At 39.1% G+C, this 17,608-nt stretch overlaps 1 protein-coding gene across 4 annotated transcripts in view; it reads right to left on the bottom strand.

Moving 5' to 3' along the window:
• Nucleotides 1-3,998: 3,998 nt before the first annotated feature.
• The window catches only part of fgf12a (fibroblast growth factor 12a), a 224,192-nt gene continuing 210,582 nt past the window's right edge, over nucleotides 3,999-17,608 (bottom strand). For all 4 annotated transcript variants that reach the window (XM_073848457.1, XM_073848456.1, XM_073848454.1 and 1 more), the window contains 2 exons: nucleotides 10,562-10,760; nucleotides 3,999-5,516 (listed from right to left, as the gene is read on the bottom strand). In XM_073848457.1, the coding sequence (XP_073704558.1) occupies nucleotides 5,401-5,516; nucleotides 10,562-10,760 (315 nt within the window). In that variant the 3' untranslated portion in view covers nucleotides 3,999-5,400. The remainder of the gene's footprint in view (nucleotides 5,517-10,561; nucleotides 10,761-17,608) is intronic.

Genomic DNA, 17,608 nt, shown 5'->3' with positions numbered 1-17,608 from the left:
TCATGCTAGCGACTTGCTAGTCTTGCTAAAATCATGCTAGCGACTTGCTAGTCGTGCTAAAATCATGCTAGCGACTTGCTAGTCGTGCTAAAATCATGCTAGCGACTTGCTAGTCGTGCTAAAATCATGCTAGCGACTTTTTAGTCATGCTAATATCATGCTAGCGACTTGCTAGTCATGCTAGAATCATGCTAGCGACTTTGCTAGTAATGCTAAAATAATGCCAGCGACTTGCTAGTCTTGCTAAAATAATGCTAGCGACTTGCTAGTCTTGCTAAAATCATGCTAGCGACTTGCTAGTCTTGCTAATATCATGCTAGCGACTTGCTAGTCATGCTAGAATCATGCTAGCGACTTGCTAGTCATGCTAAAATCATGCTAGCGACTTGCTAGTCATGCTAAAATAATGCTAAAATCATGCTAGCGACTTGCTAGTCATGCTAAAATAATGATAAAATCATGCTAGCGACTTGCTAGTCATGCTAAAATAATGATAAAATCATGCTAGCGACTTGCTAGTCATGCTAAAATCATGCTAGCGACTTGCTAGTCATGTTAAAATCAGGCTAGCGACTTGCTAGTCATGTTTAAAATCATGCTAGCGACTTGCTAGTCTTGCTAAAATCATGCTAGCGACTTGCTAGTCATGCTAATATCATGCTAGCGACTTGCTAGTCATGCTACAATCATGCTAGTCATGCTAAAATAATGCTAAAATCATGCTAGCGACTTGCTAGTCGTGCTAAAATCATGCTAGCGACTTGCTAGTCATGCTAAAGTCATGCTAGCGACTTGCTAGTCATGCTAAAATCATGCTAGCGACTTGTTAGTCATGGTAAAATCATGCTAGCGACTTGCTAGTAATGCTAAAAATCATGTTAGCGACTTGCTAGTCTTGCTTAAATAATGCTAGCAACTTGCTAGTCTTGCTAAAACCATGCTAGCGACTTGCTAGTCATGCTAATATCATACTAGCGACTTGCTAGTCATGCTAGAATCATGCTAGCGACTTTGCTAGTCATGCTAAAATAATGCTAAAATCATGCTAACGACTTGCTAGTCGTGCTAAAATCATGCTAGCGACTTGCTAGTCGTGCTAAAATCATGCTAGCGACTTGTTAGTCATGCTAAAATCATGCTAGCGACTTGCTAGTCATGCTAAAATCATGCTAGCGACTTGCTAGTCATGTTAAAAATCATGTTAACGACTTGCTAGTCTTGCTTAAATAATGCTAGCAACCGCATAGCAACCGCATAGCAACACCTTAGCAACCACCCTGGGTACCTTAGCAACCATATAGCAACACCTTAGCATCTATTCACATTCAAACTATTTATATCTTCTAACTATTTATATCTATAAATCTATCTATTTTCAAACTATTTATATCTATCTAGCCTATCTATCTTCAAACTTTATTAATCAAACTAAAACTATTTCAAACTGAAAACCTTTAAACTTTCTTTAAACTAAAAGCTTTTAAAACTACTTAAAACTTACTGGCTAGGCTTTCTCAAGCCAACTTAAAGTTTGCTAACAAACTTTTTATCTAGTTTATTTTTTTATTGTACGTACTCTGGATCTTTTTGGAAAGACTTTCAAGACTGGATCTCAGAAAAACTTTCTCTACCCCATCCTCTTACAAGAAAGAATATAATATTTGGGTCCGCCCTTAAGGACAAAAGAAGTGACTTCATTCTTAACAACCTGCTGATCCTCGCTAAATTCTTTATCCACACATGTAAATGGGGAAGTAGAAAACCCATTTTTTCGTTTTTTAAAAGGTACTTGATGGACAACCACCTCAGCACTTTGAGGCTGATAAAAAACAAACATGGTATCCAGCTCCTTAATGCTTATGAAGATCTTAGAATATTTGGAGAAAGCTAAGCCCTCTTGCTATCTCACCCTTTTTTCCCCTTTAAACTTCACTTACGACAGAATTTTCATGCTCATTTAATTTTTATTTTATTTTATTTTATTTTTTTAATTATTTATTTATTTATTTTATTTTTATTATTATTATTATTAATTATTATTATTATTTTTTTCTTCTTTACTTCTCACCCTTTTGTTATAGTTATGTTCCCTCATGTATTGTTTGTTGCTTCGTGTGCCTTTAAAATATACAAGTTTTCTGTTTTGTATGAATATATGGCACAAGGATTTGTACAATATATGTAAAAAAAAAATAAAAAAATAAAGATTTCTCACTACACCGGCGCGGTGCTCCTAAAATGGCCGACGAAGGGAAGTGAACCGGAAGACCCGGAACCGGAAGTCAGAGCGCCAGGTACAGGGATGCTGGGAAATGTAGTGTTAGAAGTCCGGTGAAGGTTCCCGCTGGCGGCGGTTAGAGGGAGCCACAGAGACCGCACTCGTGAAAAAGTGAATGTATGTAGCTGTACATTGACTACTGTAAAATATATCCAAGTTTAATTTTTTATAGTATTGTCCCTTGAGAAAATATACTAAAATGGTTGCTGAAATGTGAGGGGTGTATATATGTGTGTGTGTGTGTGTGTGTGTGTGTGTGTGTGTGTGTGTGTGTGTGTGTGTGTGTGTGTAAGTATATGTGCTGCTTATTGAACATAAGTAAAGCGTGTCAGTAAATGAAATCTCACAGTTTTGCATTGTGCTTTAAAAACAGCACCGGATAGCCAATCTCAATCTATAATGGTATTTGTACATTAACAGATGTCAGTCATGTCTGTACGCAAATGAGCAGTCTGAACTTATGTACACAGTGCATTTTTTTTTTATTTTGGTCGCGCATGCACACCTGCGTACCACTTATGTGCACCCCTGGATATAAATGTCTTTGATCAAAGAGTTTAATTTTTGGTGCACGTAGAGGCCAAATTAAGATGCTTCTCTCCATTTATTTTACACACACACACACACACACACACACACACACACATGCTGTCATTCTTCTTACAGACTTGAAATGGTACATCACTGCCATTGGGTGTCCATATGTACATAGCGTGACTTTGAAAAGAGAAAGAGAGAAATACTCTTAAACACAATCTCAATTTCTTTGATACAAAAAGAAAAGAACAGATCATTTGCCTGAAAGCAGCCCTCCTCCCCCTCCATCTCCTCCTCTTCTTTCTCCTTACAGACAGTAGGGAAAGTCTGTTTCCATGACAACAAGGAGAATTAAGGGCAGAGAAGAGCAAATCTTGGATTGCTGCCGGAGTACTTTAACTTTCAGGATGCAAATCACTGGACTTACCTAAACCTGTGATAAAACATTTTTCAGTCATTTGAGTTTTGAAATAGAATTTTAGAAATAAGGCATTAGGTTCCCTGAGAAGACTCTGCGCTGCCTCCAAATTCTGTCTAGAGGTGCAATGGCGCATTAAAAGCTGTACTAAATTATTTGTAATTCTATTTATATCTTCAGAGGTAGTTGGAATCAGTCATTTGGTATTGTTATAGCAGAGTTAATTGTTTATCATTTATAATTTTTCTTTCTTTTTCTTTTTTCTTTTTACATATTTTTTAATAATTCCATGTGTTTATATTCAGCATATCTTACAAATCTTCTTTTCTCGCTGATATCTATTATTTATCAAATGTACCCCAAAAATTATTATAAATGAATAAATAGTCCACCTTCTTAACTACATCTGTTAATGTTTATGATTTTTATTAATTGTAGTAGGAACTATTTTTTGGATTATGTGACACCAACAAATATTAGTTTTACTTTAGTTTTGCATTAGTTTGTCCTCCTGAAGTTGACAGTCAAATTTTGGAGTTAAAACGTTTTTTGTTTTTTTCTGTGACCTATATTACACCCTGTTTGTGGGAAATGTCATTAGTAATTCAACAATGCTTACACCATTTATTTTCTTATTTCTGCAATTGTAATTTCTGTATGAATGTATTTTAAATGCTGCTTCTGTGCTGAATTAATTAAATCACTGTATAAAATAGTAAAATTGCTCATGAAAATCCTTGTGAAAATAAGTTATGCACGCAGGGGTCAAAGTTTTAAGTATCATACTTTTATTCTTAAACAATCCTAATTTCATTCTGTTTTATAATATCAATGCATATTTTATATATCTCATTATTCATAATGCATATATGATAGTGTTTCATTAAGGTGAAAACATCTGCAAACATGAAAAATAAAAGAGTTTTGTTTGTACAGAGCTAAAGGAAACACTCCCATTACAGTGTTTTCTTTTCAGTCTTTGCATTGCGTGCCTGTTTTTACACTCTTTGTACCATACAAGTTATTCATTAGATCCTTACTTGGTTACCTACAAACACACTTTCTGAGGACTTTTATACATTTAAAAGTCTCTTTGTTTTGTTGCACCTCATTGCTGCATACTTGAGCACAGCTCTCATGCCATTTATATTGGAAGACTTATGAATGCCAGACTCCTTCTAGTCCACAAGCCACCCACCCTGTCCAGGCCGACTTCCTGGATACCCCTTACGGGGCAACGCAACTGGCCTTCTTTGTGCTTTGGACTGGACAGGGTTAGTGTCAGCATCACACTTTTAGGACTAAGGAATCCTGAGTTGTTTGTTAGATTATGTAAATTTGCTTGGGTGCAAGGAAATTTGTGTATAATTCACAGGAAATCATATACTTTTCATCCAAAGCTTAGCTCTCCATCATAATAGAGTGTCATCTCCAACTGAAACCAAGCTGCAGTTTGGAAGTGTTGAACATACACACATACAGTGTACTTGTGCTGGACATATGTGCATCAAGGCTGCCAAGATTTTTTAAGAAAAGTGTTGAAGTGGATATTACCTCATACCAAAATGAACAAGCAGCGAAATGCTCTAAGATCACTCCAAAAAGCTCCTGCAATAATTTAGCATACATTCTACATTCACCCTCCTGATATTTAAATAATTTGGATTCACAAAGTGCATCTACCTTCTCAGGTAATATCAAAATAAATAAATAAATACTACTAATAAAAAAACAAACAAACACTTGGTCAAATCTGCAGAATATTCACAAACAGAAACAATAGTAATGACATTGAGCAAAGAGAGAAACATTCCCTTTTTTTCTTGATGACAGTAAAGCATAAAGAGGTGCTAAAGCATTCACATGAAAATGAACACATAAGAATGTTTTTAAAGCTCATTTATCACAACATGAACCCCAAATAATATTACTATTGTTGTGAATCAAATGACTGTCCATTTAACTTTTTTGCATAAAATGTGAGTTCAGCTCCTGATTGGAACGGTAAGATTTATTTCTCTTATTTCCACTCTGTGTTCTTCTAAAAGTTTTCTCAGGCAAGAGTTCAGTTTGTCATCTTATTGTAACATGTTGTACTATTCCCGTGGTTTGAGGTGCGAGGGGAAGCGGCTACTCTCTCGCAGTAGCCTCCAGCGTTTGGGCCCTGCTATGTGGAGTCCTGGTTGACCACTTTGCCTCCGTTCATTGTTGGAGTTCCTGAGCTTTTCCTGGAGCGTTGCTTCTCTTCAATCTCATGCAGTGAAGGCTCTCTGTACATGCAAACTGCAATATGCAAACACAAGATAAGTACATTAATACTCATTACTTTTTTAAATGCATTCATTAAGATAATGAGACTTATGACTGACATATTATACTTGAGCTCCGCATTTTTTATTTTTATTTAAAAAAAAAAGGAAAAATGCACAAACGTTAACCCTTTATAGGGCGAGGCACCATATTTGATCACTTAATCGAACATTTTCAATAGCGTCTGCCTCCCTTGTATGAGATCGTGTAAGCACATGGATTTGTCCCAGCCAATCAACGGATGTTAGTCTACGTCACGGATAGCGACACAATGGCATCTGACCAATCGGAAGTTGTCTGGGGCGTTTCAAACTTCAGCGTGCTTCCAGAATGAGAAAATGCTGATTTACGCTCCTACTTTGTCCCACAAAAATGGAGAAAGCATCGAAATGCACAATGGTAAGTCAATAAAACTCACACATTATATAGCTGAATAGTTGTGTTATATGGTGATATAGACGTTGTTTGCGTTTGATTTCTATAAATTAGTGAACGATGTGGTAAAAAAAATGGTGTGATCATATTTGATCATACGCCCGTTTGTGGTAACACAACAGAATGTCCATTTTTAGACATACGCCCGGTTCAGGTAAAAGTAAGGCAAGTGATAGTTTGGCTGTTTTTATGCCTGTTTTTTGTCCACTGAATATTGCAAAGGCTTGTATACCATGATGCAGTAATCCAGTGTCAAACTTAAACCATTTATTGAAATGATCAAGAAATAAACAGTGAAAAATTTGTAATTTTGGTTTTAGTACCAATAGATTGGTGTTTATTATTTCTGCTAAAATAGGTGGTACCACCAGTACTTAATGCTATTTTTTTCAGTTCTTATTATAAATTTACTATTTATGTGAATATTATATGTTTTCAGTAGATCTGCACTTTTCTTTCACAAACAAATCAACATGGGCTTGATACTGACTCAGAAACCTTTTCTTTCGCAGCTGTCTACTCAACAATTCTATGGATAGAAGTCAGTTTTGTTGAGCCAGCTGACCCCATCTAGGGTTCTGACGAGGAAGACAGCAAGATTTTTAATTTCCTAAATAAATATTCTGTTAAGTTTTTGTGTTCATATATATATATATATATATATATATATATATATATATATATAAAAATTGTGTGTTTAAATTGTTTCTAAATAAATATTCTATGAATATTATATATGTTTTATGTATTTATTTATGCCTTATATTTAAAATGTATACACATTTTTTGGGGGGGAAAAAGTTACCATAGACCGGCAAGTGACTATATATGATCACTTCATTTAACCTAATTTTCAACATAAAAACATAAAAAAAAATTTTAAGTCACAAAAGTTTAAAGGTCTTGTAATAACCTCCAATAACACTCTGGGGTTGAATTTTAGAATTTCCAAGTATTTCAATGAGTGCCCTATAAAGGGTTAAAGTCAACATGAAATTATGTAACGTATTTTTCTTCATATACACTCTTTTATATTGTTGTGTACAATTTATCAGTGTATGTTATTTTAAAAAGAAAAAATGGTTTGACTTCTTGCATAACTTGTAGCATTTTTTTCTTTTTCTCTTATTTTTCAACCATCAATGCAAAGCTTATTATTATTATTATTATTATTATTACTGTTATTATTATAACATTAAGGAAACAAGTTCCGTTGACTTCTATTCATACGCATGTGAATGTATTAGACCAGAATCACAAGCTTGTTTCACATTTCGCTATGTTCCAAAGTTTGCGAATGTTCTGCGAATTTGTATTACGTGAAACTGTAGAAACAGCAGATTGTAACGTCACAGTAAAACACATTTTAATTTATGTGTTGAATTTCAGTTTATAAAAGACACTGCAGAACATGACGTCATATCATGAGTGTTGCAGCATATGAAGAATTTTTGCATGCTCAAAGTCTAGTGTAACTGCAGCTTAAGACTAGGGATGCACCGATCCGAATCGGCCGATTCATGCTTGCGCGTTTTGTCAGTAAAGCCGGTTCTGTAATCAGCGGTAAATGCCATCAGGTGCGGGATTTCACGTTGAGCCGTATATACTACACACAGCCGTTGTTCACTGACGAGCTGCGCACATTCATACTGATAATGAACATGGATTTGCGCAGCTAGTCGGTAAACAACGGCTGTGTGTAGTATATACGGCTCAACGTGAAATCATGCACCTGATGGCATTTACCGCTGATTACAGAACCGGCTTTACTGATAAAACGCGCAAGCGATCGGCCGATTCGGATCGGTGCATCCCTACTTAAGACTGGTAAGTACTCCTTAAATATCACCATGTCAATTATTTAGCCAAGCCCTTGCAATCATTTAGAGTACCCTAGCAATCGTGTAGTAAATTGAGCCAGCCATATACTGGCACATGAACATCGTAGAATCACAGGGTTGGGCTCCTCTGATTTAGACTGGCAAACAGTCTTTAAATATCACTATATAACCTGCGTAAATCAGCCAAGCAATGATTTATACCACCCTAGCAACAACACAAAAGCCATATCTCAGCAGCAGAACATTAAACAGACAGTTGGCTCTCTTGCAATCATGCACAAGACCCTAGTTGTGCTACAGCAAGCACCACACACATTTTCTTCAGAAAAAAATTCTCTTACAATTATTATTAGTAGTGGTGCTTGCAAAGTGAAGTATCACTATTACTATCTCGCATCCTTCTTCCTGCCTTATACATTTTGGCACTTAACTTGTTCTACACTGTTTGACAAAACCAATGAATAAGGTGTCAAATCGTGCAGCTTATTGAGCACTGTTCCTTGAGACAAAACATGTCCAGCAATTACACTGCTATTAGGTTTAAAAATATTATACATGTTATGAGGGATTGCTAATTGAATGTATTTAACACAATTATTTTCTTCAATTTAATTTTATCATTATTATATGAAATGACACTTATTGTCTTCTGACTACATCTAAAACATTGTGTCCACAGAGAAAGGTTCAATCATTTATATGCTATAAAATGGATACATATTTTTAATGATAAAAAGTTAATAATACCTCACATCAAAGCAATGTTGTTTTTAATGACACAAGCATGTTTTATAACAGGGTTCCCCAAATCTTACCCTGGAGGTCCAATGTGCTGCAGAGTTTAGCTCCAACCCTGATCACACTCACCAACCTGTTATTCTCTAATGATCCTGAAGACCTTGATTAGCATGCTCAGGTGTGTTTGATTAGGGTAAGAGCTAAACTCTGCAGGAAAATGGATCTCGAGGTCCAGATTTGATGATCCCTGTTTTAAAAGATTTCAAAGTTTTTGTCAACACTGTCAGACAGTCATTAAAATGTAATAAAATCAGGGAATATCAAGGGCAACAGACCCCCTTGCCACATTCCACCTCTGCAGAGTACATCAATGTCAGACAGGCTCTGCTAAGTTTTATAGTTTTAATATTTCCTTTGTCCTATAGTATTTTAATATTTCCTATGACCATGATATGTCAACACCCTATTCCAGTTTATGAGGAAATTATGTGAAATGTTTAGATCATTTTATTCTCCTGAAACAGGTTATATTAGCATTTAGCATCAACAGAGAAATCAAAATGGCTACTACATGAACTCCATTTGTTCAGAGAAAATAGATAATTTGTGTTCCAATGATATATCAAAGTGCTTGTACTTAAATGTGAATCTTGAATATAAGCTTTATAAACAAAAACATACTCACTTTTGTATTTGTTTTAATACAGTAAGTGTATCAATGTATTTGATAGTTAAAATGACTACAAATTTAAGTCTATGTCACCTCTGTCAGATGAATATTTTGATAATATTTAATTATGATATTTTATATTTGTTGATGAATTGTTGGTCACATGTGAAACTGTAATCTGTCTGCTAACATAAGAATGTGTTTTGAAATGTTAAAAACATCTTGATTGCTTGATTGCAAAATAAGTGATGGAAAGGTAAGTACATGTACTAAGTATTAGCTTAGTACATTTAAGCATGACCGTACCCACCATTGGGGTCTTGAAATCTACCTTTTAAAACTACCAGCCAACATCAAAGTTTGTCCTGAGTTTGTTTTTTAGTTATATCTTGATTTTTATATGTAAATCTTTAATTAGTTTCAATTAAAACGGTAACAAAACATTTTTGTAAGATTATTTAGATGAATTTGAGCACCTAACTAGACATTTTCCCCTTGTGAAATGCTATTGACTCTAGTGTCTTATGATAGATTTGTTCATCTTTTAAATCAGACGTGACTGCATTGACGGAGCAGGATCATTTTCAGCAATTAACACTTTGGGTTTTACTCAGTTACATAAAGATACTAAATATGTAAAAGTTGTAAAATAATTACCTTATATTAATTTAGCTTTGGTACTGAAATTATAAAAAGCCAAGATAACAGATCTTCTTACCTTATTTGAGATGCCTCAGCGCCAGCGGTCTTACAATGCTCATCAATTTAAAAGTGTTTTGTGATGGCCAATCAAATCAATGTAAGCAGAGTTTATGCTCACAAGCGCTGAGTGCAAAAAATCCAGCTCGATGCCTCAGACAGGTATGAAATGCAAGATGTAAGTAGCTCAAAAAAATATTTTCTATTTGACCACTGTTTTGCGATAGAAATGTTAAATGACCAACATAAATATTCAGGGATGTAAACTAATAAACTAAACTAATAAACTAATAAACTTTTGTCTAATTTCGCTATTTAGAATTATGGATGAATCAAATTTGTCCTGATCTGACACGAGGCAAACAGTTGAAAGCAATGGAGTTTGTTGATAAAGCTATGCCTAGGAGTACTTTTAGTATCTTAATAATAAGCTTTGCAGTTTTTTAAGCTTTGAGAGTGAAAATGGGCTGGAACAAAAACAAGCTCCACTCATAAACAATATACACACAGTATGTAATATATTGTTTTTTTTTTATTTTGGTTTTAATATCATTTCATTTGGTGTTGAATTATATAAAAGAGTTCTTGAATGTTGCAAACACACTTTTGAATGGAATAAATAAATAAATAATTACCTTCAATGGGTCTTGGTACAAAGTGTGAAGAGGGCTTGGTTTTCTTTACTCGGTTGCCTTTCATGACCTGACCCTCCTTAGTGAGGCCCAGGAACCAGGCTCGACCTGACTCTTGTTGACGGTACATGGTGGATGAGTAGATAACATAGTAGTTCTCAAACACGGACTCCTTGAATTTACATTCAGGTGTGAACATCTCCTGAGGATAAAAAAAAGAAAACACATGAATGAACTCATCCTATGATGGGTGAGAAAAGGAGAAAGAGAGGTCAAACAGTCCTATTATGAAGTCCCCATGGAGCCTGCCAGGATTTGCATATGTGGCTTGAAGGACTACGAAAAGTGTGTGACTTTAAATGTCTGTGTACAAAACAGTTACCCACAGATGTGGGGGTTAGAGGGGGTTGAGGGGGCTAGGTAGCAGGAGTTAGCATCTCTTATCTGTGTCAGGTGACATACTGCCATGTAGCAGACACTATCTTGCTAGGGGTGCTGCAAAGATAAATGTGGCTTGGAGGAGTCCAGCCAAAACTGATGAACTTCAGGGCCCGTATCCCTAAAGAATTTTTGTGCAAAAAGTGGCTCCTAGCGGCCAATTTCTAAGAAAATTCTCAGAGTCGTGACGTTTTCTTAGAATTTCCCCTAAAAGTGACACGAAAATCCCAGTTAATATAAAAGCTATTCCTCAAGATTCCTAGCGCTTAAAAGGGCTCCTAAGGCAAGATCTGCTAAGAGCAGGGAAGAGGACTTTTAGTGGCTTAGGAGTTCCCCTTAGCAGCTGCACAAAATGGCCAACAGAGGAGGCAGGAGAGATGTCCTGCAAACACTGGATGACAGGGAATTATTGAGACTCTACAGATTGGATCGTGCAGGAATCATGTTTGTGGTGGATCTCCTTAGAGATGCAATTACTTCACCAACTCGACGCCACAACGCTATTACACCAGAGAAGAAAGTAATCACAGACATTGATAAAAGCTGAGCTGTGTTACCCTCGTTAAGACCACACTGAGTTGTAACGTTGCAATTTCTACTTCATTAAGGACAGCCCCTTGAGATAGGCCATCTTGTTTTCAATGGGGTCCATATGGGAGTGAAAGTACAAAATATGCCATCTAGGATATTAACATGAGCAAATAAGACACGAATCATTATTTGAACAGGGTGTAATGAGCTTAAGTTTTCACATATTTTAGATTCTAATGTTAGGCTATAACCCCTACTGTCAGTATCATGTCTGTGTTCTGTCATGTTTTCCTAGTGTCTTTTCCCCTATGTTTCTAGCTATAATGGTTTAGTCCTTGTCTCCCCCTTTTGGTTATGTTTAGTTAGTTCAGTCATGCCCATATTTGTATTTCCCCCTCATTATCTTGTTATCTTGTTTGTGACCACGCCCCCGTTTCAGTATATTTAAGAGTCTGTGTGCACTCCCCATTTGTCCGTCAATGCATTCTGTTACCTCTGTTTGCTTGTGTTCATGTGCTCATCTTTTACTCCCGGTTTTTGTTTGTTTGTATTAGTTACAGTGTTTTATTTAATAAACTATTTACGTTTTCATTTACTCCGGTTCTCCTCATCATTCTCCACTCCTCAACCCCGCCTGGATCGTGACACCTACAGCTTACTATTCATTTTCCAGATATTTTCTTGAATGTGAAATATTATTTACAATTACAGTCTGCATAAGATTAGAGTGTATAATTGTTTATTGATTTGAGGGTACATCCTTTGCTCATTATCACCAAAAGTTCATTTTCATCAAACTTGTAGGATCAACCAATCACGGCTTTTGAAATGATGACTCATACCTAGCAACGGGGTCAACCACACCTCCTCACTAAGATAGGATTTTCCATCCATTCCTTGCTCAGAGTTCACTGAAAATGTTCTGGAATCACTTCTAAGCTAAAACTCCTGGCAAGGAATTTTTAGGTTAAGTTAGGAGCTCTCTGAGAGGATTCTCAGAATCTTTAGGGATACGGGCCCAGATCTCATCCTGGCCACAATGCACAGACTGTCCCTGAACCTGGCAGCAAGAAGACTGTACTTTTAAAGGTTGTATAGCTTAATATAAAGTAAATGATGTCTCTTACTGAAATATGTGGTAGAAACCCATAAAAGAAATACGTAATTTAAAAATTCCACAGTTTATATTTTAGACGGTTGCACTCTGTGAGCTCCACTATACCACAGCACAACTCGGAAAATAAAATACTGATTCGATGACCACAGCTACTGAAAGAGCTTACAGGTGGAGATGGATATAAGTGTAGGCTTAAATCAAATGCTGTACCATCGATTTCCCCCACAAAGAGTCTTAACGCACCCCGATATAGAGTAAAATCTGTCATGAGAAACTTCTTTCAGTTGCTGCGGCATCATGACAAGCGTTGGCATGTTTACATCATTTGTAAGCTCTTTCAGTAGCTGTTGTCTACTAAAAGCCTCAAAGGCATCAGGGCTAAAGTGGAAAGAAGGAGAGAACACAGACCTGGGTCCTTAAGAATTTTTATTCATCCACAGGCATCTTCCCATTCTTTTCTTCTCTTTCATCGCTAGGAAATCATTGAAAAATTACATTGCTTCTCTTGTTTCCCTTTGACTGAAAATTACTACCAAAAGCTGCATGATGTGGCATTGTAAAATTATTATTAGGCTATTTTTACCACAACAAGAGAAGCAATGTAAGTCTTAACTGCTTGTGTTGTGTATTCCGAGTTGTGGTAGAAATAGCGTAGCTCAGTGCCAGTAACTCACAGAGTACAACCGTCCTACGAAATCAAAATAATGGTGCCCCATAAAATAACGTAAATCTTATATGGGTTTCTACAAAATATTTCAGTAAGAGACATAATTTACTTTATACTAAGCTATACAAGTCTTAATACCCAAACTTGCCTTTAAATGCAGATTGACCTTTGTGTCCTAAAGAAATTGGGTTGGTGAAGGTATTTAAGGTTTTTGCCATTTATTCACATATTCCTTATTTTTTAATATTTGCGTCATATCATATACAAACAGAAACTTAAAGGTCTTTACAGCAACCAATTATAAAAGTATATTTTAACTTTAAAAAAACTGTGACAGAAATATATTACTTGTAATGATAGTACTACTACTACTACTACTACTACTAATAATAATAATAATAATAATAAAATTAGTAAAACATTATTTTTAAGGAATATTTACCAGAAAAATTGTTTACCAGAATTTTATTTTATACAGTATTTCGGAATGAAAAAAATTAATTTATATTTATATATATATATACATACATACATACAGTGCTCTCCACCAATATTGCCACCCTTGGTAAATATGAGCAAAGGTGGATGTGAAAATAAATATGCATCATTTATCCTTTTGATCTTTAATTTAAAAAAAATCACAAAATTCTAACCTGTCATTGAAGTAAAACAATGGAAACTGGGGGGAAATCTCATTATGAAATAAATGTTTTTCTCTAGTTCACTTTGGCCACTATTATTGGCACACAATTATTGCAACGTCCTTTTCCCAATATAAAAGCTCTGTCTAATGAGTTTAGAGAATACCTGATAAGAAGTGAGATCAGAGACCATTCCTTCATACAGAATCTCTCTCTTCCCAGCTTAATGTTGGTGCTTCTTCTCTTCAGTTGCGAATTTAGCTCAAAAGGGAAATGTATATAAATAATTACAATTAATTTTGATGAATTACCATTATTTATATCAGCCGCCAGTAGTAACTGTAGCGGAATTGAATCGCCATCAATTAATCTGTTCTTCTAGCGAACATACAGGGTAATTTCGTATCAACCCTAAGCAATGATATTTTCTTGGCCACAGAAAAATAACATTCTTACAGTAATAATGCATTAGAGCATGTAGCTTGATCGGAAATCGTAAAGGGACATTAATTTGCAAGGCAGAATCAGAGACTCATGTAATTTGTGCACAAGAGTTTCATTAACTAATGACTAACATATAACTAATCTAAACAAACAAACATATACTCACTCATACAGGGTAGGGTAGGAGGATGGTTAGAACAGTACAGTACAGGAAAAGGGCGTGAGGCTGAGCTGACCATCTAAAAGAACCATAAGTTTCTACTCGAAAACATAGCATACGATAGCTTTACACCAAACCTTTGTTTAGTGGAAGAAACGATACTTGCATCCGAACGAGAGTCTCGTGGAGCCTCTGAAGAAGTCCTGGATGGTTCCATTTGATGGCCGAAGTTGCAATTTCTTGAAACTCCAAGGTTGTTCTTGACTATGTTGAGGTTAGGAGAGGTCTCTCTCCTGTGTAAGCAGTCCTGAGGAACTGCAGGCCGCACTTCAGAGCTGGGGATCCAGAGACGGCCAGGAGTGAAGATAGAGAGATGTCTGATCGTGGTCATTTTCATTAAGTTCCATGGTTGGGTGAAATGAACTCCAGTGGGAGTAGTCTGACTTTGTGTGGTTGAGTCTTCTAGACTGGGGAGAGTCCACATAGCTCCATATGTTGAGGCCCCCCTCTGGGCCTGGGTCTGTGGAGGCCCTCCCAACAAGCAGCAATGAAGTTTTTAGAAGAACTCGGGTGGAACTGTGTGTGAGTCCTTTTATATTCTAGGAAGAGTCACACCTCTCAAAGTGGACTTGACCAATGAGAGAGGCTGAATTCCAAGCAGGAGATTTGGAGATAATGTGAACTTTTATGACTCTTTGTCTGAAAGCAAGGCAATTTGCATGTGTGCCAGGATTGAGTATTCCTGCAATACTATTACAGATTCTTGAAACTGTAATATGCTACATGTGTATCAACACATGTTTAGGGGGGAGGCAGCCGACTCGTCACAATATATATATATATATATATAGTGACGAGCTTCCACGGAGGAATCAGTGTCGCCCTGGCAACCAACCACCTGCACGCACTCACCACCGGCTGATCAGTCACAGCTGCACCTCATCAGCCACAGAGCATTTAAGCAGCACATGCTGAAGCAGACAGATAGACTCTGGTCTCGAGCTAGATGTGGCGTTGGCCTAACCTTTCTCTCTTGTTCTCCGACAGACAGCAGCGAGTGACCGATCAGCCCACACCTTTTTGGAGCACGATTTGGACACCCTCTTCTCACCCGGATCGAACCCTTGAGCACTGAAAGCACCGACCACGCCGAGCACTACTCACCAGCCCACCGTCTTTCACTCACATTATTTTCATTGTAAATAAATCCACCCTCCGGGACCTTGTTGCACTAAAGCCTGCCTTGTCGAGTGGTTCTTCCCCCGTCACAGTGGTGGAGAATGCGGGCAGATTTGTGAAGAACCACCGGCAAGTTCACCGCCCAGCCCCTAATTTTTTTTTTTTTTTTTTTTGTGTGCACCTCAGCATTTGGAAAGCGGCGCACTCGTCCCCGTCATGGAGGAAGTGCTGAAATGCCTCACTGAAGTCAGCATCCGCCAGCAGCAAATTGTGGAACACCTCGCCACTCGCATGGGCCGGACGGAGGAAGAAATCACCGCTATCCGTGTCTCCGCCGCCCAGCGCGTTCCGCTACCTGACGCCTGTGCCCAGGCCACCCGCCTGCTGCCAAAAATGACAGCAGATGATGATGTAGAAGCCTTTCTCCAGGTGTTTGAAAACACTGCCCAACGCGAACCCTGGCCAGAAGATGAGTGGGCACGCGCGCTGGCACCCCTCCTCACGGGGGAAGCCCAACGGGCTTATTTTTCGCTTCCCCTGGCCGCAGCTGAAGATTACACCGAAGTCAAGCGGGAGATCCTAGCGAAGCTCGGCCTCTCACCCATCTGCGCTGCCCAGCAATTCCATGAGTGGGAATTCAAGCCCCCGGTGCCAGCCCGTGCCCAGGCCGCTGAGCTCAGCCGCATCGCACAACACTGGCTGCTGGAAGGCAACCCTACTACCCACCACCCTGGAACTCGTGGAGGCAATCGAGCTGGCGGATGCTGTCCACCACCACGAGGCAGGGGACAGAGTGTCGCCGTTCCCCCGGAGGGTGGTCCAGGAGCGACGCCTGCTCGAAGGTGCCCAGCGGCCAGTCAGCAGGCCGACGGTTCCCCCACCTCGTGATGAACCTATGCCCAGCGCTGAACCACCGTCACCCCCACGAGCGTGGCTGGCAGGCTGCATCGTACATCAGCGTCTTCCATCGGGAGCCCCCGAAGCAGAGTTGACGGTGGAGGGGAAACGGTTCCGGGCCCTGTTGGACTCAGGCAGTGCGGTCACCCTCGTCCAGTCCCGACTGTGCAAACCCCGAAGCAGCCCGAAAACTTACCTCCCCATTACCTGTGTGCACGGGGACACTCGCCAGGTACCAGCCCAAACGGTCACTATCTCAGCTCCTCAAGGCACCTGGACGGTGGAAGCTGGCCTCGTGAAAAACCTGCCAGTGGCCGTACTGCTTGGGAGGGATTGGCCCGGCTTCGACCGTCTGCTCACCGCCGCTACTCAGCCTGTCAGCCAAAAGGGGAACCGTCGAAGACGGAGGCGGCCGCGTGGATCCCGTCGCCGCCCAGCTCTGCTCGCCTCCGACAGCGGGAGAGATGGTGAGTCCCCCTCCCAAAATACTAACTTGTTCTATGATGTTTACCAACAGGCTGCTGGAGGGGGCTCTTTCGCCAAGGAACAGCGGGAGGACGACCGTCTCAAGCACTGTTGGGCCCAAGTGCGAGCCGTCGACAGGAAGGACGTCCTCCCACGGCCCCATCCTCTCCCGCACTTTGTCGTTGAGAATGGCCTGCTGTACTGTGTCGCTCAGCGGAGGGGGGAGGAGAAGAAATTACTGGTGGTTCCATGGGGAAAGACCGAAACCGTCCTGGAGCTGGCTCACTCCCATCCCATAGCAGGTCACCTCGGAGCAGCCAACACCACCCAGCGCATCCGTGACCGCTTTCACTGGCCGGGCCTGGAGGCCGAAGTGAAGCGGTTCTGCCAAGCCTGCCCGACCTGCCAAGCCACGTCGCCCAGGACCCCTCCCCCCAGCCCGCTCATTCCGCTGCCCATCATTGAGGTGCCCTTCGAGTGGATTGGAATTGACATTGTGGGGCCGTTGCCG

This window comes from Garra rufa, chromosome 10, assembly GCF_049309525.1.
Source record: "Garra rufa chromosome 10, GarRuf1.0, whole genome shotgun sequence".
NCBI lineage: Eukaryota > Metazoa > Chordata > Actinopteri > Cypriniformes > Cyprinidae > Garra > Garra rufa.
This window is presented reverse-complemented; position numbering and strand designations above follow the sequence as displayed.